This window comes from Canis lupus, chromosome 14 (assembly GCF_048164855.1).
Source record: "Canis lupus baileyi chromosome 14, mCanLup2.hap1, whole genome shotgun sequence".
Taxonomy (NCBI): Eukaryota; Metazoa; Chordata; class Mammalia; order Carnivora; family Canidae; genus Canis; species Canis lupus.
The window spans coordinates 29,833,748-29,855,898 of NC_132851.1; the positions used below are offsets into that span (position 1 = coordinate 29,833,748).

Below are 22,151 nucleotides of genomic sequence, written 5' to 3' on the forward strand. Positions count from 1 at the left end.
AAAAGCTGTTAAGGAATGGGTCACCTTCTAAATCGGGGTGCATCTCCTCCCCTCTGTCTCCTGCTCCTGAGACTACAGATCCTGGGGGAAGTGTGCAGAACAGAAAGAAGGCTGATTCTTAGCTGGCGACAGAGAAGAATTACTCACAGAAGCAGAAGAGAAAGGCAGGGCTGGAAGAAACTTTAGAGGTCATTTACTTCCAACTCCTCTAAGATGGGTGAAACACCATCCCCCCAACACCCAGGACCTCCCAAGTGCAGGGCACTGCGCCAGGCTGGGGGAGGGGCCTCCAAATGAGCCAGGCAAGCGGGCCTCTCCAAAAGCTATTCCTAAATAACCCAGGGGAGACAAGGGGAGGGAAGAGCTAGGCAGGCAGTAGTTACCTGGTTGATGGAAATGACCGCCAGCCGGGGGATGACCACCTGCAGGACCACCTGCAGCAGCGAGGTGCCCAGGCCGGCCAGGATGGCCCAGGTGAGCGGCAGTGGCAGCATGCTGTAGGTGGCGAACAGCGTGAAGAGGACGTAGCCGATGCCATCACCCAGAAGCCCATAGCCGAGGCCTGCTGCCAAGATCTGGGTGGTCATGGCCACCCAAGTGACCACACCGCTGTACTGCAGGTACGTGTGCGAGGTGGTGTCCTTCCTGACCACCACCAGGGCGCAGATCACCACCTCGATGCCCGTGAAGAAGCCCAGGAGGATGCCCTTGAGCGGGTCCATGGGGGCCGAGGCCAGGCTCAAGTGGAGGACCAAGAGGGTGAGTTTGGTCAGCACGTCCAGCACGTTCATCACCACTTCGGATTTGCGCCTCTGGCCCAGGAAATAGCGCTGGTAGAGGCGCTCCAGATCCCGGGACTTGAAAGAGTTGCGCAGAGTGGGGAAAATGACCCCTCGGTAGCTGTAGCCCCCGCTGAGGAAGAAATCCGAGTTGCTCGGGGCGCAGTCGAGGTGCAGGAAGCCCAGGTCGCCCCCGCCGCCGCTGCCGCTGCCGCTGCCGCTGCCGCTGCGCTCCGGGAAGACTTTGGTGCCCCCGGTGCCGTGCGCCCTCTCCGCGGGGCCCAGCGAGTAGAGGGGCAGCGCCGCGTCTCCGCACAGCTGCGCCGCGGGGTGGTTGGGGCCGCCGCCCGCAGGGGCCGCGGCTTTGCCGGAGCCTCTGCTCCCGCCGCCGCCGCCGCCCCGGTGCCCGTGCATGAAGCGCTGCTCCGTGATGTGCCGCACCGCCGTTTGCCATAGCAGCCGCTGCGGCCGAGCGCTGCCGCCGCCGTCGCCGGCCGGGGGCGTCGGGTGGATGGTGTAGAGCTCCTCGCTGCCGCCCAGGCAGCGCACCTCGGAGAGCTCCATGGCGCCGGGCCGAGGCGCCTGGGGGACGGGTCCCGGGGACCCCGCGGCCGCCCCGCGGCCCCGCTCGCGCGAGCCCAGGACAGGAGGCCCCCCGCCCCCCGCGCGTCAGGTCATAGTGCGCCCCGGAGCAAAGGGCGCCCGGAGGGTCGCCGCGGACCCCTGCCCCACGGCGCGGCTGGGATGCGCGCGGGCGCGGGCGCTCGGAGCCACGCAGCCCCCTTCTCCGGCTCGGGCTTCCCGGCCGCTCCTCGGCTCTGCGTCTTGGCGCAGCCTTGGCTCTCCGAGAGGCGCCTGGGCGCCGTGCTGCGCTCTGCTGCGCGCCGGGCGGGTCCGGGCTGCGGCACTGGGCTCGGGGCACCCCCGACCCGAGGGGGAGCGGCGGCGGCGGCGACGGCGGGTGCGAAGTTAGCCGCTGTGGCCGGAGCAGAACCCTTCGGAGAACTCCATTGCGCCGGGATGGGGAGCCGGGGCGGAGCTTGGGGGGCGGGGGCAGAGAAGGGGGAGGCGTGGGGGTGGAGGGGTGCCCCGCGGAAGGCGGAGAGGTGGGAGCCTCGGGGCGAGCGAGTCACCAGACAGTTAATTTGGCGCAGGGGGTGTGCTGGGGCTCCCTCCTCGGCGCATCTCTGGCCGTCTCCTCTCCGAGGGCTGACAGCGCGGCGCTGGCTCTGGCCCGTCGCATCCCTCGGGGAAGCGGGAGGGCGGCGGGGTCCCAGTCGCGGCTAGAAGGCGAGGTCGGCCCTTCCAGCTGTGCCTCCGAGGGGTCGGAGCCCACTGTTCCCGTTCCCTCCACTTCGCTCTTCGGAGTCCATTTGGGCCGGGAGCTGGGAGGCCCGGGAGGGAGGGGGGGCGCAGGAGAAAGTGGGGATCCGAAGCCAATGGCCCTGAGGACGCCGAGAAGCCACCGGGTGCGGATCCCTGAGGCCAAGAACGGCGGCTGGGCGGGTGCGGCGAGGAGGGAGGCCCGAAGCCGCGGGGCAGGCGACGGAGACGCCACCGGATCCAGGGACCCGCCGCGTGCCACCCCGGCGCGCTCCGAAGCGGGCTGCGGGCACCCGGCGGCGGGGAGCAATTTGGAGACCTGTCAGATCGGTCAGACACCCGCGGCGACTTAAACCCGCCCCCACGCCGAGCCACGCCCCCGGAACCGGGCGGGCGGGGGTGGAGGCGGCGGGGAGCTGGCACCCAGACCTGGCCAGGACGCCCCGGGTCTCGGAGGCAGCCGCACGCGCAGGCTGGCGTGGGTGAGGGCGACCGCGCGCGCCCCGGCCTCCCCCCGCGCGGGCATCCAGCGCTCCAGCTGGCCGCGCGGGCCGGTTCCTCCACTATATACATATATATATATATATATACATTTTTTTTTTCTTTTTAGGCACTGGCTCCAGTCCTCGGCAGGTGCAGAGCCAGGACTCTCGTAGGCCGCTCTGCCCACGGACTCCGAGAGCCCAGCGCGATGAAACAGGGGGTCTCCTTTCCATCCCCCCCCCAGCCCCCACCCCACCCCACCACCACCACCCGGGCGTCTTTTGGCGAAACCAGCTCTCGCGCTGCAAATGCAGAGACCGCTTCCAGCCAGAGCCTTTCCTACCCCCATCCGGAGGGGTGGGGGGCTCGTCCCCCGAGCGCTGCGCACACCAAGTTTCTCCCTGCTGACAGTAGGGGGAGAGAGACGGGGACGCGCGGAACGCATTGCCAGCCGCCCGCTGCAGCCCCGGTTTCCCGCCCTCTGGACTCCGCGCCCGGGGCAAAGCGTAGCGGCCGCAGCCCCGAGCCCGGCTGCAGGTGGCGGAGCCGCGGTGGCCGCCACCTCCGCCACCGCGAGCGACTGCGGCTGCAGCCAGCGGGGCCCGGGCCCTGAGCACAGTCAGCTGATGGCCAATGACGTCAGGCCCCGGGCGCTTTCTCGGCTCCCCGTGGCGTCCCGTGCAAGCCCAGGAGACCGCCAGGCTGCCCCCGCAGCCCTCCGGAACCAGCGATTTTCCCCTGCTCTCCCGAGGAGGAACTCCCCTCTCTCCGCCTGCCCTGAGCAGGAATAGCTCTAGATTAGGTCCCCTCCCCAGCCGCAGACTCCATCGCCAAGGGTTATTTGTGTCCACTGTGTCCCAGAAACACAGGATCCAATTCTTTTCTTTTTATTCTTTCCTATCCACACACATGCGTTTCCGTTTAAATCCAGAACCGGTCCGTTGCCTTGTATAGAGACTCCCAAGAGAGAAGGCTAACATTTCCCCGTCTCCCATAACAGTAGATTTCTGGGATGTGATATACACCCTCAAAAAGACTCCTTTAATCCCAGACCTTTAGAGTTGTCAGTCTACCATTTCTCAAGAGAACAAAATTAAATGCTCGGTTTTAAATAGAAAGAAGGTCGGTTCTATTTTTAAGCTGGTTTGTGGATGAATTAATGTAACTATAAAGATCTCCCGGAGTAGCTGTCCCACTCCCAAGGGGCTGGGGTTAAGGGCAAAGCGCTCCCCAAAACTCAGTTGTGCAGTTATCTAGACCTTAATGATCATCGTCGCCGAAAAGAAACACTGCTTGCTTCTCCCTTTCTGAATTGCTTGGACTCATCAGCCTCTCCAGCTCTCCTGAAAGTCTGGTGGGGGGTGGGGAGTGGGGGAGTGAAGGGGTGGGGGTGGGGAGTAAGGAGTGTCTTGACTTGAAGAGAGACCCCAAGAGGGCAGAAGGCTGGTGGGGGAGGGAGACTGGTTCTTGCAGACCGTATGCCAGGATGTGTGCCCAGCTGTGTCCTCTCCCTGCAGGCACTGCCCCAAGTCATCTGTGCTAATGACCATATTAGTAAACTTGGCAGTGGAAGACACCTCTTTATTTTCTCAATCTTTCTCCTTGGGAGCCTGAGAACTCAGCCTGAATAAATGAGAGGTTGAATGCAGATGGAACTTTCCTATGAAAATCTTCCTCCTGGACATATCCCAGGATGATTTATTCAGCAGCAAAGAAGGCATGCCAAAGAGGGGGAGACTGGACCCAATCAGATAAAATGACTCAAGCTGATGAATGAGCATAGCATGCTACAGAAAAAAAAAAAAAAGAATTTAATAGACTCAGGTTGAACCTAAAATATCAGGGAGAAAATGTTGCATCTGGTCAACTGACTCCTCTGAAAGTTCCTTTGCCATAAGGGGTGTTAGAACAGGTTGTTTTAAACAAGAGCATGGATGACAACTAGATCCAATTCTTCTTGTTGGGATGATACAGTGCCATGCAGCCCCCAAAACATTCTGTTTTCGAATGACAGTGTTGGCATTACACAAATATTGAGAGACTTTTTGGAGAATGCAAACCACCAAATGATGATCATTTAAGGTAACAAACTGCTTTGAGGCTACAATGGGCATCTGGTCATGTGATCACTTACTCCCTGCATATTTATTATGGGTGGTTCTCTGCTATGTTCAGGGACAATGCTTTGCAAACTCACTATCTTTTTATACACAGTTGCCTTCTCTTGGACTGTCCCCGTATCTTTCTATCTCCCCAGCCATTTCCTTCCCACAAAATACTATTCACCTCATCCTTCAAAGCCTGGACAGTGTCTCTGCACAAATCCTTTCCTGTTATTCCCTGTGAAAATTCAGAACTTCCTTCTGTGAAAGAAGCTTCCAAAAGGAGGAAGCATTGCTAAAAGGAGTCACTCAAAATAGAGTCAGAAGGATCTCAAGGAAGTAGGGGCTAGGCACATCCCCTGTTGTAATTCTCAGAACTTTTGACTTTTGTCAATTGCAAATCTACCACCTTCTGGAACACATCCTCCTACTATGGACTAAAATAGAGATAATGTAACACCTGTTAGCCAAATAACCAACCATGTATAGGAAGTCAGTTTAAACTTTGCCAGCACCAATCACAATTCTTTCAAAACAACTTATGTAACCTTGCCTTTATAAACCCTGGTACCACTTTCACATTCTTCAGGGGCATGTGTTGGACTTCTGTGGATTCTGCGCCTTCTGTATCAGAAGTTGGGTTGCAATTCCTAAGACTCCAGATACACGTGTTTGATCACTTTACCGCCTTGTCTTCTTGGTGGACCCATCTCTGTTGTCTGCGAGTCTGTTCTGGTACTGCTGGTGTGGCACTTACTATGGGGACTGGCTCTGCCCCCACTTCCTTACCCATTTGTCTCTCATGTCTCCCCATGAAGCAGTGAATGCATTGAAGGGGAGAACTGATTTTCCTTGGCCCCATTACCTCCAGTTTCTTTCTTTCTTTTTTCACCTCCAGTTTCTAGCAACTATGGCATTAATCATAAACACGAAGCCATCAGTTATTTTACTAGGAAAAAAAAAAAACAGGTTTACTTGGGAATAGCAATTTGGGACATACAAGCTATGGAAAAAACACAGGTCAGTCCAACAGACAACGGAGAGGAATGCTATTTTATAAGGAGAAGGAGAAAGTTGGGGAGGGTTGATTTGAAAGCAAGTCTTTTGGAGAAAGGCAAGAGTTTGGGGTGATGCCAGTTTCTCATGGGTAAGTTGCAGGGGTAGAGGATTTCTTGAAGATTCGGTGTAGGTCTTACCTCTTGGGGACTTGGAACTGATCATTCTTATCTGTTGATGATTTTTCTTTGGAGTCTACATTACAATTTTTCCTGTAGTTGTAATTCTGCCGGTTATGGCTTGCTCTTCCCACCTCCCTCCCTGACTTCACTGAGGTTTCCCTTTATTAATTTTCACATGTGTACGTGAAGATAATAAGATTAGCAACAACTGGGACGCCTGGGTGGCTCAGGGGTTGAGTGCCTGCCTTCAACCTAGGACCTGTGTGGAGCCTGCTTCTCTCTCTGCCTATGTCTCTGCCTCTCTCTCTCTGTGTCTCTGATGAATAAATAAATAAAACCTTTAAGAGTGAAAAAATAGATTAGCAACAATTTACTGAGCACTTTAGACCTTTACAAACATCCCATTTAAGCATCACAGCAGTTCTCTGAGTTAAAGAGAAAAAGTGTTATTTCCATTTTACTGGCTAAGATACTGAGGCTCCATGTGGCTAAGTAACTTGCCTGGGATCTCATGGTTAATAGATAACAAAATTCCAGCAAATAAATTTATTTTTTTTCCAGCAAATAAATTTAGATTGTATAATTCTAGCATTCACTTTGTAAAAATGCTGTCAGAGTAGTCAACAAATGTTGACCTAATTTAAATAATACTGATAGAAATGAAAATGTCAGATATTTTTGGACTTTCCAAATGCAAATTAAGTAAGAGACTTTTGAAATCTTTAGGCTTTGAGAAGTCTGGTAGCATGACCCCGAATGGCAGATACAAGTAACAGAACTAATTCTTGTCTGGGTAGAGGGTCTGTTAGGTTTTGTGCGGTTCAATCCACAGATGCTGTTTCTACAGTTTGTGAAAAAGCAGATTTTTCACATACTGGATTTAACCAAAATAATTGCTTTTGTTTACTTCCTTTGAGTAGTGGTGGGAAAGCATCCTCTTGTCCCATTAGAACATACTATTGTTTGCCTTGTGATGCCAATGCATACCACTGGCCACATTTACAGAGGTGCGTTTAAGAAAAGGAAATCTGGGGGATCCCTGGGTGGCGCAGCGGTTTGGCGCCTGCCTTTGGCCCAGGGCGCGATCCTGGAGACCCGGGATTGAATCCCACATCAGGCTCCCGGTGCATGGAGCCTGCTTCTCCCTCTGCCTATGTCTCTGCCGCTCTCTCTCTCTGTGACTACCATAAATAAATTAAAAAAAAATTAGAGCTTTAAAAAAAAAAAAAAAAAAAAGAAAAGGAAATCTGTTTTCCTCCAATGCATCTTTGACTTTGTAGGTTAAGTATATTAATACATAAATTTAAATTTTATTAGCCCTGGGCCCTTTTCAAGATACCCGTAGAAACCCTGCCACTCACTAAAGACATAAAATATTCACATGTAAAAGAAAAGATGGACTCAGTTCAGGAAGGGGACCTGAAACCAGAGAGATCTTGTTTCCAAGGGGAAGGAGGGTGTTTGTGACAGGGCAGCTTCCAAAGCTGGAAATCCTTAAAGGAAGAGTACATGAAATTAGTGAAGAGGAACATCTTAAATGTACACCACACACCACACACAAAAAACAAAGCAAATGGTAACAAAATGCAGTGACAGATGTGTCAACTCGATTGTGGTGATGAACTCACATTTTATACCAAGTTTTACAAGTTTTAAATATGCACATTTTTTTTTATATTCGAATATACCTCAATAAAGCTGCAAGTGGGGGGAGGACATGCCTGTTTTGCCTGCAAGCGTTACTCTTAGGAAATATCAAAGGCCTTATTAACTGCTTTGATGGAAGTCCAGGAAAAAGTCAATGGGTAAAGTAAGTAGGGCTTACTTTTTTATCACGGCCATTATTCAAAGTGTATGTAAATGTCGAATCATTATGCTGTACCCTAAAACTAATATAACACTGTGTGTCAACCTTATTTAAATTAATAAAGTAAGTAGGGTTCATCCATGGAAACAGTGTATGAATTAAAAACCTTGGACCCACATTTCATCTGGAATGCAATGCAATGTCTAATAGGAAAAACAAAGTATCCATCCTGTTTCTATCTTGTATTTTCTTTGCCTTGAAAAATGCAAGAGAGAGAAAAAAAAAAGACCTTTTGTGTACATTTTGGGTCTTCACAGAAACTAGTTTAAATTGGATGTTGGTGCCTAGAAGGGGAAGAGAGTCTCATCAGAGGGAAAATAATTCTGAAACACCATATTTATATGTAGAATTCATAAATTTGTCAAATGGGAGGAAGACATCTTAAAGGGACTTAAATATTCTTTTCTTCTTAAAAGACACATTCCCGGTAGAATCAATCAGTTGAGAGTTGGACTCTTGTTTTCAGCTCAGGTCATGATCTCAGGGTGGTGAGATTAAGCCCAGCATCAGGTCCCAAAGGTTGTGGGGTCTGCTTGAGATTCTCTTCCTCTGCCCCTCCCCTGCAGAGGAATTTATTTAAATAAATAAATAAATAAACAAATAAATAAATAAATAATCTTTTTTAAAAAAGATGATTCCCTTGTCTTTCGCTTAATTACAGCATGAGCTTACTATGAATGACATCACTTACTAAGGCTTCACTTACTGAAATCATAGGACAAGAACACACACGTATACTGCCCATTGGAGAAACTGTGAAGTTAGCTAAAAGTGGTAACAATGAAAGAAAAAATATGAGAATTTCCAGCTAGCTCACCCATATGACCAGACCCTCTTTTGGCCATGGTTTAAGACCTGCTTTTTAATTTGACACACATATGAAGTCTTGGGACAAAATGATCAGACTCCATGGGAAGTAAAGCAGATCATTTTCCTCATTCTCTTGGGAAAAAAAAAACCTACCTGAGTGCTATTTCAATAACACAAAACATCTTACTTTGTAAATATTTCACCCCCATTACTGACACACACGCCCCAGGAAACCTTTGGGAATCTACGTAGAATATTAAGCTAAAAATTTATAGATGACATTATAATATAAATATTTATACACATTTATGAAGTGGTATGTATGGATCTGTCCCTTAAACGAGTGTATAATAAATATATTTCTTTCAAAAATCAATGTATTTCTGTTTTTATCCAGTTGGCGAGACCTTTAACTCACATCCTTCTTGAGGCTTTCATTTGTACCCTCCGGAGAGATGCCCCGGTTCTAGGCTGTTGCAGCAGTGCCCAGGTGTGTCAGGAGTAGAGTGTGCACCCATGAATGTGCATGCCCTGTGGTCTTCAGCTCTACATTCATAAAGGTCACCACTGAGGCAGTGGGTCTTTTGTTCTTTTCTCATGGTCTCTGTGGGAGAGTCTTCATAGGTCTGCCTCTGTCCCATTTGCTGGATGTAGCACATTGCCCTTCCTCTCTGGGGTGATGAATCCTCTCCAGGGCACTACTGAAAAGCCATTACTTAAGACATGCTTGCTTTTTCTGTTTCTCTCTGTCCATCCTTGTGTCAGTCTCTCTTCCTGCTCCAGCTTGGGAGTATCCCCTTTACACTAATGAAAATCTTCGCTTTATGTTTCCTCCAAGCCCATCTGATTTTCCCCATGCACATGTGTTCCTCCTGACACTTTATGCTTCTTGTAACTCTAGAGTTCTCTTTGGGGATTATATTTTTGTAAAAACAAAAGATGAAAAGATTGCTTTTGCTTTCTGCTCCCTCTTTATGGAAATAATTTTAAAAACGCTTGAATGAAGACAAGGAAAAAGAGGAGCACACAAAAGTGAACCCCATGAATTAATATCTCAAAATATGATTTATATATACAAGTGTATGAGATTCATTCCTCCTCCCAATCTATCTATATATATATAAAATATATATATACATATATATATTTTACACTGTGGATTCCAACCAAATCAGAGACTGCAAAATTACTTGATGGGTCACAATTAGCATTTAAAGAATAAATAAAAGGGACTAAAATAGAATAATAACAATTATGTCTTGCTACTCCATACAAAGGCATTTTTTAGCATCCAAATTCTTCCTCTCTGAAGTAAAGAACAAAAGAAACTTTGATAAAATTTCAGAAAAAGGCTCTTATCAAGTTCTTGGTGTTACAATACTTGAAATCCACAAAACATAAACTTTAGTTTAACATGGTATTTCTTACTCCTCAAATTGATATTTGAATTGTTATACAAATACGAATCAAATAGATTTGGATAGTGTGAGCTACACATATACACACACTACATAGAAATAAATGAATGTTTGGAAATGGTTGGTCTAGTCCTCAGATGCTTTCTAGAATCATTAAATATTATGCTTATGGAGCACCTGGGTGGCTCAGTGGGTTGGGCGCCTGCCTTCAGCTCTGGTCATGATCCCAGAACCCTGGGATCAAGTCCTGTGTGAGGCTCCCTGCTCCCTGCAGTGAGTCTGCTTCTCCTCCCTGCTTATGCACACACACAATACTCGCTCTTAAATAAATAAATAAATAAATAAATAAATAAATAAATAAATAAATAATCTTACAAAAATATGTTTACCTAAAGCCGTAGTTTAGTGAAATGAGTTGATTTTTTAGTCAAGAAGACTCATTCTTGAGTTCTAACTTTACAAGGTACTATCTCCATGACATTGACCAATTCCTTAACCTTTCAAACTTTCATAATAGGGGAGAAAATATCAACTTTGCCAGGTTTTGCGAAAACTAAAGGCAATTTATCATAAAGTATAACACATGGTACAGTATAACACATGTAGCAAATGTTCAATATTTAAGACCTTATCCTACCTCATCCACTCTATTAATAAGATCTGTTAACTACTGATAGAGTAGATGACAACTTTCTTCTATTTCTTCCACTTCCACTGCTGTTTTTTTTTTTTTTTTAATTTCTAGCCACATCTTCTCTCACCTAGATGATGGTAGTAAACAGACATGTCTCTCTAGTTATAGCCTGCCTCCTTTCTCCAGCTGCTGTGATCATTCTAAACTAAAAATATGAATGTGTTGGGGTGCCTGGGTGGCTTAGTCGGTTAAGCGTCTGCCTTCAGCTCAGGTCATGATCTCAGGGTTCTGGGATGGAGCCCCTGTCTGGCTCTTCGCTCAATGAGGAGTCTGCTTTTCCCTCTCCCTCTGGCCCTCTCCTGCCCGTGCTCTTTCTCTCAAACAAATATATATGTATGTATATGTGTGTGTGTGTATGTATATGAATGTACCACTCTTTTTTATTGTGGAAAAAAACACACAACATAAAATTCACCCTCCCAGCAATTTCCAAATTTCCAATACAATACCTTCAACTACATGCAGGTTGCTGTGCAGCATATTCCCAAAACCCCCTTGCCATCCTACATGACTGAAACTTTGTATCAACCAAAGAACAACTCCCCACCTCCCTTTGCTCAGGCCAACATGTAGCTCCCTGCTTAAAACAGTGCAATGACTCTTCTTTGCCCTTCTCTGCCTTACAATCAAAGACAAATGTCTCTAGGACTGTTCCTCTCCAGTGTCCTCTCCCATTGCTGCCCATCTTTCCCTCAGACCTTTGGCAACACTGGACTACATTCAGCTCCCCAAACATATCTTGCTCTCCCTTCTCCTTGAATCTAGGGGTTTGCTGCTCCTGTTTCCTGGAGTGTCTTCCTGCCCATCCTTCTGCTCTTAGCATGGATACCATTTCCTCCAGGGAATGTCTCCCTGGCCTCCTATATCTGGGTTAGATGTCTTTATGAGTTAGAATGACAATAAATGATGGGAAAATCCAAACAAGAGTGGCTTAAACAAATAAGGTTATTTTTATTACATGACAAGAAGTACGGATGTAGAAATTTGCTGGTTTGTTTCAGGAAGTCAGTTATATCTGGGGCTTTGTATTGGCAACTCTAGAATTCCTTTGGCCTTTTCCTCATGGTTCCAAGATGTTTACAGCCTCTTTTAGCATTCATCCTCTTGCACCACATGGAAAAATCAAAGCAGAGATAGGAAATTGCTCTTTCTCCTATCTCCTTCTTATCAGAGGTGAAAAAGTCTTTCCAGATCCCCCTAGAAGATTCCCATATATATGTCCTTGGCCAGAACTATATCCCATGCTTACGCCTAAGTCAGAACATGGCCACCTTTCTACTGATCAAGAGATCTGATACAAGGAAGCATGTGGGAGGTGGGTCTTGAGTAGAAACAGAGATGATCTTATAGCTGTTATTAGCTCTTTGCCTAGCAAGCTGTACATCTCTATCCAGTCACCTCCCCTTGGTTCATCTGTGGTAGCCAGACTTTAAGATGACCTCCAAGAAGCCCCCACATCCTGATGTTCATGCTCTTATCATATGAGAATCAGTTTTTGTGATCAATAGAATGCATCAGAAATTGCACATCATTTCTAAGGTTAGACCATTCTGTTAGCCCTCCCTTGCATTGCCTGCTCTTGGGGAAGTCAGCCACCATATTGTGAGGACCCTCAGGCATCCTATGTATTGAGGAGCTAAGGCCTCCTACTAAAAATCAGCAAGAAATGCATGCCCCCTTCCAGCAGCTATTTGGAAGTGAAATTTCCTGCTCCAATCAAGCCTTGCATCTAGAAGTCCATGAACCAGAATCACCCAGTTAAGTTGCTTTTGGATTTGTGATCCACATCAACTGTAAAACAACAGATGTTTATGGTTTCAAGCCCCTAAATTTTATGGTTATTTTTAAAAAGATTTTATTTATTTATTCATGAGAGACAAAGAGCAGGAGAGAAGGAAACAGGGGCAGGGAGAAGCAGGCTTCCCATAGAGCTGGGAGCCTGATGTGGGGCTCAATCCAGGACCTTGGGATCATGACCTGAGCCAAAGGCAGATGCTCAATGGAGTAAGCCACCCAGGTGCCCCTTGTAGTTGTTATGCAGCAATAGGTAACTGATACTTTATCTGACTGTCCCAGTAAAGTACATCTATCTTTTTTCTTTTTAAAAAGATTTTATTTACTTATTTGAGAGAGAGAGAGAGAGAGAGAGAGAGAGAGCATGGGCAGGGAGGGGGGAGGGGCAGAGGAAGAGGGAAAGGGAGAGAATCTCAAGCAGATTCCATGCGAGTGAGGAGCCCAGTGTGTCACTTAATCTCACGACCCTGAGATCATGACCCAAAATCAAGAGTGAGATGCTTCCCTGAGTGATCCACCCAGGTGCCCTAAAGTATGTTTCTTAAAACCAAAACAAAACCATAGCCATAAGAACAACAATGAGCCAGTCATCAGGAATTTGAGGTAGGGGTTATCCCATAAACAAGACAATATCACTTCTTAGTTTAAAATTGCTCACTAGCTTCCTATGGCACTAGGGATATTTCACTTCTTGCACTTTATTTGCTCATTCATGGATGGATGGATATAGACAGTAGAGATACCAGGACGAGACACTTGCACTAGGCCCTGGGACACTGACACTCACTGATTAGCTAAGAAGAAAAGGTGAACAGGACAAGCTCCTCTTACTCTTGCTTGATGTTCTTTCTGTCTGGAGTCTCTTTCCAGATCACTGCTTGCCTGGCTCATTCTGGTCTCACTCAGAATTCACCTCCTCAGAGGAGTGATTATTGCCTTAAGTTACCTGACCCCAGAATTTTCTGACCAAAAATATCTGTTCACTTCCCATGTCGGACATCTTATCATCTGCAATGATCACATTTACTTGTTTTACTTGTTCTCTGCCTTCTCTGACTAAAACATTTTCTCCTTGGGGGCAAGGACCTTTCTGCCTTACTTGCCACTGTCTCCTCAGGGTTTGGCACATAATAGAAACTTAGTAAACAGCTTTCAAATGAATTTGTGAAAATGACCTAGTTTAGTCATTAGTTGGTAACTAACTAATTGACTAGTGGCTGATAGAGGCAAACCATGCAAGCTGAGTTAGCCAGGCCAGGAGAAAACTCACACTTTGTATGAGCTGGTGAAAAAAAAATCTTCAAAATTAGCAAAGGAAAGACAATAGCCCTAAGACTGTTAAATTGGATTCTAATCAGGGCACTTCCTTCTGGAGCAACCCCTCTCAGGAGTACATGATATAAGTTGTTAAGAGCACCTTGTAAATAGCAGGGTTGGTGCCACTCTGTCAGGGAGGGGCGTCAGGAGGGTGCTTTCAATGCATCTGGACGCATCCAGAATAACTTCCCTACTCAGATACAGATTGTGGAAGGGTTGGAACTCTAATTTCTTTCCAAAGGCCAAGAGGTTATTGATTGGTATTATTTTCAGCTGCAAGTTACAGCATACCTGCGTTAGTCTGCTCAGGCTGTCATAGCAAAATGCCACAGGCTGGGGGCTCTAACAACACACATTTATCGTTCATAGTTCTTGAGACTGGGAAGTCCAATCAAGGTGCTTCTTGATCCAGTTCCCAGTAAAAACCTACTTTCTGGCTCACAGATGTCTGCCTTCCTGCTCTGTGTGATCCCTCTTCTTCTGTTTATAAAGCCATTAATTCCATCAAAGGTCCCACCTTCATGATTTCCTCTAACCCTAATTACCTTCCAAAGCCCTCCCCTCCAAATGCTAGCACACTGGGGGTTAGGGCTTCAACACAGACTATGGTGGGAGGAACACAATTCCATCCACAGCAGTACATGCGTAACTAGCTTAGTGGTTCATCTTCCTCCAGGTAGGTACTTGCAAACATGGAGCCAGAATCTCCAAGACGTTTGGGGGGAGATTCTCCTGGCCTCCTCCATCTCTCATTTCATTGTATATTCCTTGCCAGCCAAGAAGGTGAGAGAAAGACAGTTTTCCAGCCATCACAAACAACACACACCTCTATCCACTTTGCCACTTCAAGTGCTATTTTTGTGCTATAGTTGTTTACAAATTTACCAGCCTTGCCAGACACCCAGAGAAGTCTCAAGTCCATGGTGCCTGCAATGACTTCGGTGGCAAAGGGTGAGGGTGAGCAAAGGAGGAAGCCTGGAAAGGGAGAGGGAACGTGGGAGGGAGGAAATAAAGAAGGAAGTGAAAAGAAGAGGAAAGGAGGGAGGAAGGAGAAAAAGGGGAGGAAGGCAGCAAAAGTTCTGATGTCATTGTCCTCAAGGGGAAGAGGAAGGAAGAATAGAGGAAGAGGAAGAGAGGCAGGAGGCAGGGGAAAAGGAGGGTAAGCCCAATGCATCCACAGGCTTTACCATAGGGAACCCACATGAGAACTCTGCGAGGCAGTCATCATCAGCCCCCACAATACCAATGGGGAAACTGAGGCCTTATCAGGCTCAAACAGCGATTCATCTGCATGATTCAGAAACAGGACTCAATATCAACAGAGGCTTTGAAGGTCATGTGCTCATCACTAAGTCACAAGAGAAAAGGCAGGAGCAGAACAGGAAATGAGTGAGGAGCCAAGCAGGGAATGGAAAGAACAGGGAGGAGGAGACAAAATAGCCCAAGTTAAGATCAAAGGGGACGACATCTGGTACTCTCTGGTCTTCATTAAAGCTGTGGTTACTCTTTAACGACTGTGCACACTACTAGTCAGGTTGATTAATTAGACTCGAGTGTACTTACAAACCCCAGGGAGGTTGCCAATAAATAGTGTCTAGACACTGTAGCTGCAGAACCGGAAAGGAGGTCATCACAAATAAAGCTGCGTCCTTTGGCTTCAGTTTCTGGTGAGGTTGACTGGCTAGAAGGCAGGATTTGGTCATGCCTTCTCCCTGTGTCCAGAGCTAAGAGCCCACCCCTCCCGACTTCATCTGAGAGCCCCCATGATGAAGAGATGGCTTAGGGTAGCCATGTGGCCCTGAGCGGGGGTCCCAATATCCAAGGCCTCAAATCGACTAAGGACCACAACTCTTACCCTTTGACATTATTCCTCCTTTTTCTGCTCCTACTTCCCCTCCCTCTCCTCTCCTCATCCTCCCTTTTCCCCTACTTTTCCTCTCCTCCTCCTCTTCCTCTTCTTCTTCTCTTTCTCCTTCTTTATTTCTCTTTCCCTCTTATCCCTCATCCTTTCCTTCCTCTCTCCTTTTTTCTTTCCTTTTCTTTCTATATTTCTACATTTCAGTCATTGAACTAACTTAGCTCCAAGACCATCAGTCTCTGGAAGCTTCCATGTTTCTCATTCCCAGAGGATAGAAATGCTTCACCAACAGCCTGATCAGGTGCTTTTACCTAGAGCACCATCTTTGGTCAGGTAGGCATGATCCGCTAGTACCCCATGTGGCTACTGCAATATGGCCCATGGATCACCTGAATTAGTATTTACTGACTAATCAAGCATTTATTGAGTGTCTACTGTATGCCAGAGAACACTCAAATGAATGCAACATGGTTCCTGTCTTCAGTGGTTTAGAGTAATCTTGGGGAATTCCTCTTCACATTTTACCAGCTTTCCATAAACCCATTCTCATTTAATGTACTCACAGATTTGGATTCTTGGCACTATTGCCCTGTTTTACCTCATCTGTAGGATTAGAATTAAGAGCTCAAGTTCTGGAGTTGGACTTGAGTTCAACTTGGCTTAATCATGGCCTGAGGCACATTATTTCTCTTGAATGTGCTTTGGCTTCCTTATCTCCAGTTGGATAATAGCACCAGTCAAAATAGTGTGTGTGTGTGTGTGTGTGTGTGTATGTGTATGTGTGTAAGAATGAGAATGAATGAAGGTAATGTATGCACATAGGTGCCCAGTGGTTATAAGCTGCTACTGCTATTGTTATTATGGCCTTCATGTTATTGATTACTAGAATTGCAAAATTGAGTTTCATATAAATTAAATGGCTTGCTCAATATCACTCACTATCTACTGGCAGAACTAGATTTTATTTTAGGTGGAGGGGAAGAAACTCTTACCTGTGTATGGCCCTGAATTCTAACTCCAAGGCAATGTAACTGCCCAGATAGCAGAACATCAGGCAAATCACCTCCATCCCAAACACATGGCAATTAGCTCTTGTGATATTTCAGAACTAGTTGTTGAAGGTTGTGTGCATACCTCCACATGCACATGTGCATTGTATCTGTGAGTGTGTGTGTGTGCAGACCTTTTCTCCCCATCCCACACAGCTCTTGAACTATATTCAAAGGAGTAGTTCTCATAGAAATTCTAGTCAAATTGGAAACTGACAATTTGATGAGAAGTCAGAAATGGGACCTTGAGAATCTTTTAGCCAAACCCTTTCAGATATTCAAGAGTTCCCTTCTCTCTGTGGTAGTAACTAAGGAATCAAATGTCAAGAAGGAGCCCCTGACTTTTTGATTCCCAGGAACTATAATGAGCAGATCCCAGAGCTGAGCTGAGTGGAACATGGCTCATGAATGAGAGCTAATTCTATTTGTGTTAAGCCACTGAGCTTTGGAGATGTTTGTTATTGTGGAACAATCCAGCTTCTCTTGACTGACACTAGAAATTTGAACTTCACAGCGGGAGCCAGTGATGTCCAGATTTTCAGTACTATGGAGACCCCAGCTGACACGGGGATTACCCAATAAGCATTCCATGAGCACCTACTTGCTCCAGGTTACATAGGAACCTAATGTGCAGACATGGAGTTGTTTCCCTTCTCAGGGAGTGTGCAGGAGAAAGGGTGAGACAAAGAACTGAATTAGTGGCTGCAGCCCAAGGGGCAAGAAGCATTGGTTGAGTTAGGTCTTAGTAAGCAAGTAAAAGTGAGTTAAGACAAGAAGGATATGGATTATTTCAAGTAGAGGAAGCAGCAGTGTGAGGCAGAGACAAATGGAAAATCCTGGCACATTTAGGGTTCTGCGAGCATACATCGCATTGGCGTCTAGGGTAAGGAAGGGGAAATAGGCTGAAGTGAAGCAAGAAAAGTAGGTCCAGACCACCTGCGGTGTTATGTAAGGGGGTTTGTTCTCTTGGCACATCATGGTTTGGTACTGACAGACTTTTTTGTTCCATGTAATCCTCCCGGCAATCCTGCGAGGCAATATTATCATCCCTAATACAAAGGGATAAACTGGGGTTCAAAGAGGTCAAGTAAGACTTTTTCTTGGATCTTTCATTCTCAGCTGTATTTATGTATCTATTTATTTATGAATGAATGACATCAGTGACATGTAACGTTGTGTAAGTTTAAGGTATACTGTGTATTGACTTGGTATTTTTTTCGATTGTGGTATGATTAGCACCATAGGGGCAGCTCATATCTCTTACCACGTCTATAATTATCATCTTATTTTTGTGGTGAGAACATTTAAGTCTAGTCTCTTAGCAACTCTGAAGTATACAATACACTATTGTTGACTGTAATCACCATGCTGTGCATGACAAACTCATACTTAGAATATGAATAAATTCTGGAGATCAAATGGAATGAGATGTTTTGATTCCACAACTGGTAAGCCACCCAACTTATTGATGCTTGTCCTTGCCTCTGGCAGCCCTCTGGGTCCTCAGCTCTTCCACTGACTGCCTTTATTTTGCCATAGGATGGCTTCTAAAATCTCTCTTCAGAGCCATACTACCTGAAATTCCTCCTGGCCCCAATTTCCCCATCCCTTCTACTCCAGATTATTATTTTTTTTCATGACGTTTATTACTGTCTGCAAGTTTTCTTTGTCACATACTCTACTTATATATTTTTTCCTTGTGTCTTTCCTTTAGAATATAAATCCCATGGAAACTGGATTGTTGTTCATTTTATTTACCACCATGTCCCTTGCACTGAGAATAGGTGCCAGACTCAGGGTAGATGCCTAAGGAATATTCGTGGAAGGAATGAATGGTCCAATGAATGATCGCCTCGAAGGCATACTCTGGGAAGACAGTCCTGTTACTATGCTGATGGTTTAGGGTAACACTGCTGACTCAAGAAAAATATTTTTTTTTCGGGATTTTACCCATAATGAGACTCCCTTAATTCCTATATATCATCCAGCATTAGTACTGAGTGGTTAAAGCAAAGTTCTTTTTCAAAAACCAAAGCAAAACAAGTTGAGGAAGTACAAGTAGGTGATAAAATCATCCAAAACAATTGAGGAAGGCTATGTGTTTAGCAAGGATCTTTTGAATTTATCAAATCTATGCTGAGCACTGAAAATATTTCAAACATTCCTGAGGATACAGTGATAAGCACCACCACATCCCTACTCATGTTACCCAAAGCTGGCATCTTTTTCATCATTATTTTATGCTGTGGACTTTCAATGATCATCTCAATGACATTTTATATCTGGAAAAGCACATGGTTCTTGAATAAAAGACTCCTAATGGATTGAGCTCTGTGAGGAAATAAATCAAAGATAGAACTCTAGAATTTTAGAGTTGTGTGGCCTGATATAATTTCAGCTCATGTCTTTGGTTTATAAATGGAAAACTGAATCGCAGATTTTAAGTGACATGTCTGAAGGGACCCATAGGATACTGAGAGATTTGGATTCTCTGATTCCTATTTTAAAGTTTTTCCTGTGCAGAAAACTAAAAATTAAAAATTAAAAGAAATAGAGGGGGTTCTTCCCTTCAAAGCAATGTTTTCCCACTCGAATGGGGCACGACTGATGGGATTTGTAGTAAATTACGATTTCTACCTGATGATTCCTTAACCAAACAGAAATTACCAGTTGAATGGTGCTGAACTCTTTATTACCTGACAAGAGTTGTGTGATGTGAACTAGCTTTATTTTTTCTTGTTTCTGAGGTGTTGTTTGGTTGCAATTGCACCTTTAGTCATTGTTTTCAACCTACGTATCTAATGCTCTGTTGACTCATGCTCACTTTTAGATTTAAAGCTCCATTTTGTCCTTGCTAATTAAAATTAGCCCACCACTTAGGCGGGCACAGAAGATAGGGTTGTATTCCACTGCTTAACAGATGAGACGTTTTGTGGAAGGGCCTGTTTATTTGAATCCAATCTCCATCACCTCGGAATGCCAGCACACGTACGGTACTAATACTGGGCTTGAAAATTTCTCCTGTACATATGCCCTTACCTTCCTCTTACAGAGGCTAGAAGAGGTTCCTTTAACTCGAAATTTCTCGAATATGGTTGGCATAGAGTAGATTACTGGGGCACTCTTGTCATACTGATCTCTGTGGGTGCCAGGATCCTAAGACCATTGGTTTGGCAAACTCACGGGAGTTTTTGGATGGAGAGTAAGGCACAGTGACTGAGGTCAAGTGGGGCCTCTCCAGGCAGGGAGCAGAAGAAGTAACATTGGTTCTTCTTGTTCTACTGTTAAATGTGAAGCATGTCCAGGCAGCCTTAGTCACAGAACACGGTTTCTGCCCTTTGTGGACCAGACATCTGCAGGGTTGAGGAAGAAGATCATGCTCCAGGTGCACAGCCTGCAGCCCAAGTGGTAGGAGGGAGCCAGTTGGAGGCAGCTTCTAGAATGTCCACAGCCACAGCTGCATGGGCCAGCCCAGAGACCCCATTTTCACAAATACAGGGTACTTCTGTTCGATTTGCTGATGATGTGGTAGTTTGCTCTTTGCTTTTAGTGATTCTTCTATCCTCTTTTAGTCCAAAGTAGCTGTAGAGGATAACCGCCTAAACCATTTGCATATTTTTTCAAATGAGAACTTCTGCCATTTTTGAAATACTCTGTATGAAAATGTTTGATTGCTTTTGAAATCTGTTTACGTCGTCACCAGACATTTCCTAAATACTTCTGTCAGTGAAAGATGAGAAAGATCTTCTGGATTCTGCAAATTTAATTTCCGCCATTGCAAATTTTGAATGGTCGTAAAATGGTTTTACATTTTATTATCACCTACTTGTACAAAGATAGTTTTTAGCGGTGGCGACTATTAAAACTTTGAAAAGAACCTCATTAAAAAGTTATCAATCAGAAATTGTGTGTGGCCAGTTCAAGCATAAAGTCCACTATGAAATAAAAGTTATCACCAGAGACACAAGTTCAATCTGCCTGTTTGAATTTTCACGGGATTTTATTCCGATGTTTCACACAAGTTTAATATTTAATACCTTCCACCATGATTTTTATTTTATCTTTTCTTATCATAATTATATTTTTAAGAGAATTTAATGATATTTTTTCTCTACTACCAGCTTTACCGCACTAAAAAAATAGTATCATATTTCCCGTTGCATTAAAAAGAATTCTACATTACACCCTAGCACACTTGACTGTCCTTTTACGACTATTGTGGTAATAATAATGATCCTTGTTATAAGTGATTTATAGTTTATTTGAAAAAAAAACTCTCACTAGCTTATACAACAGCTTGATGAAAGAGGCAGATTGTTTTTCATTTTGTAAAGGTGAGGAGAGAAAACACTGAGGTTAACAGTCTTTCCTACATTCACGCAAACTGTGAATAGCCCATCTCTTTGTGCCTCCTGTCCTGTGTGTCAAAACCCAAGTTCCTCAAGAAAAGAGATGACTCTGTCCAACCAGACTAAAAAACTGAGATGGTGCTGGTTATTAGTACACTCACCATTCACAAAACTTGTTTAAGGGGCATCTGAGTGGCTTAGCAGTTGAGTGTCTGTCTTCAGCTCAGGGTGTGGTCCTAGGGTCCTAGGATGGACTCCCATATCAGGCTTCCCACAGGGAGCCTGCTTCTCCCTCTGCCTATATCTCTATCTCTCTCTCTCTCTGTGTCTCTCATGAATAATTAAAAAAAAAAACTTGTTTAAATGCATAATCCCAGCACCTGGCTGGCTCAGTGGGTGGAACACTGGACTCTTGATCTCAGGGCTGTAATTTTGAGCCTTGTGTTGGGTGTAGAGATTACTTAAAAATAAATAAAAAATAAAATATTTAAAACTAACTAACTAAATAAATAAAATGCATAATCCCAGAAATCTATGTAAACCTTCATCTTCATATGTTCCTAAACATTGCAAGAGAGGGAATGAAAAAATCAGCCTTCTGTTAGTACATGGCGGTTTGCTCTTGAATAATAGAATATCTGGTTCCTAGGAAAAAGTGCTCTGCTAGGTCACCAAAGAGGGTATGAAAAGGTACATGATCTGGAAATGTGTGAAGTGATATGCTCAGGAGAAAAGTCATGCAAGCCATGCATTGCCCACTGTAATGGACACGTGAGTCGAGGTGTAAAAACGGACTTATGTGACAACATTCAACTGCAATCCTTCTCCAGCTCTGTCCCATCTGCTGTCCTAAGATGTCTTGTCATATGCCACCATCTCTCACATCTCTCTCCTTTCCTTTCAGCTCCATTGTCACTTTCTTGCTCCATGTTCTAGCAGACTCTTCATTGGTCTTTCTGCATCCTTCTCTTTTTTTGTTGTTGATTCTCTTCTGCACCATCATTGTGATCTTTTTGCACACTACTGGTCTGGTCAACAAATCTGCTAAGCCCCCCAGTAGCTTCTACTGCTAATCCCCAGGATGAAGCTTGGTCAGGGCCTCTCCTGACCCAGCCTCCACCCACCACTCC

At 45.5% G+C, this 22,151-nt stretch overlaps 2 protein-coding genes across 4 annotated transcripts in view; one reads left to right on the top strand and one right to left on the bottom strand.

The window, feature by feature from the left end:
* ADCY8 (adenylate cyclase 8) overlaps positions 1-2,411 on the bottom strand; it is a 214,681-nt gene extending 212,270 nt beyond the window's left edge. For 2 of the 3 annotated variants that reach the window (XM_072774517.1, XM_072774516.1), the window contains exon 1: positions 384-2,410. In XM_072774517.1, coding sequence (XP_072630618.1) covers positions 384-1,343 — 960 coding nt within the window. In that variant the 5' untranslated portion in view covers positions 1,344-2,410. Of the gene's footprint in view, positions 1-383 lie in introns of all 3 variants that reach the window. The other variant, XM_072774518.1, reaches the window with a different exon arrangement.
* Positions 1-3,706, top strand: part of LOC140604356 (uncharacterized) — a 112,194-nt gene extending 108,488 nt beyond the window's left edge. Inside the window, exons 2-3 of the mRNA XM_072775695.1 lie at positions 369-620; positions 2,713-3,706. Of these exons, the coding sequence (XP_072631796.1) occupies positions 369-620; positions 2,713-3,198 (738 nt within the window). The 3' untranslated portion in view covers positions 3,199-3,706. The remainder of the gene's footprint in view (positions 1-368; positions 621-2,712) is intronic.
* Positions 3,707-22,151: the final 18,445 nt, after the last annotated feature.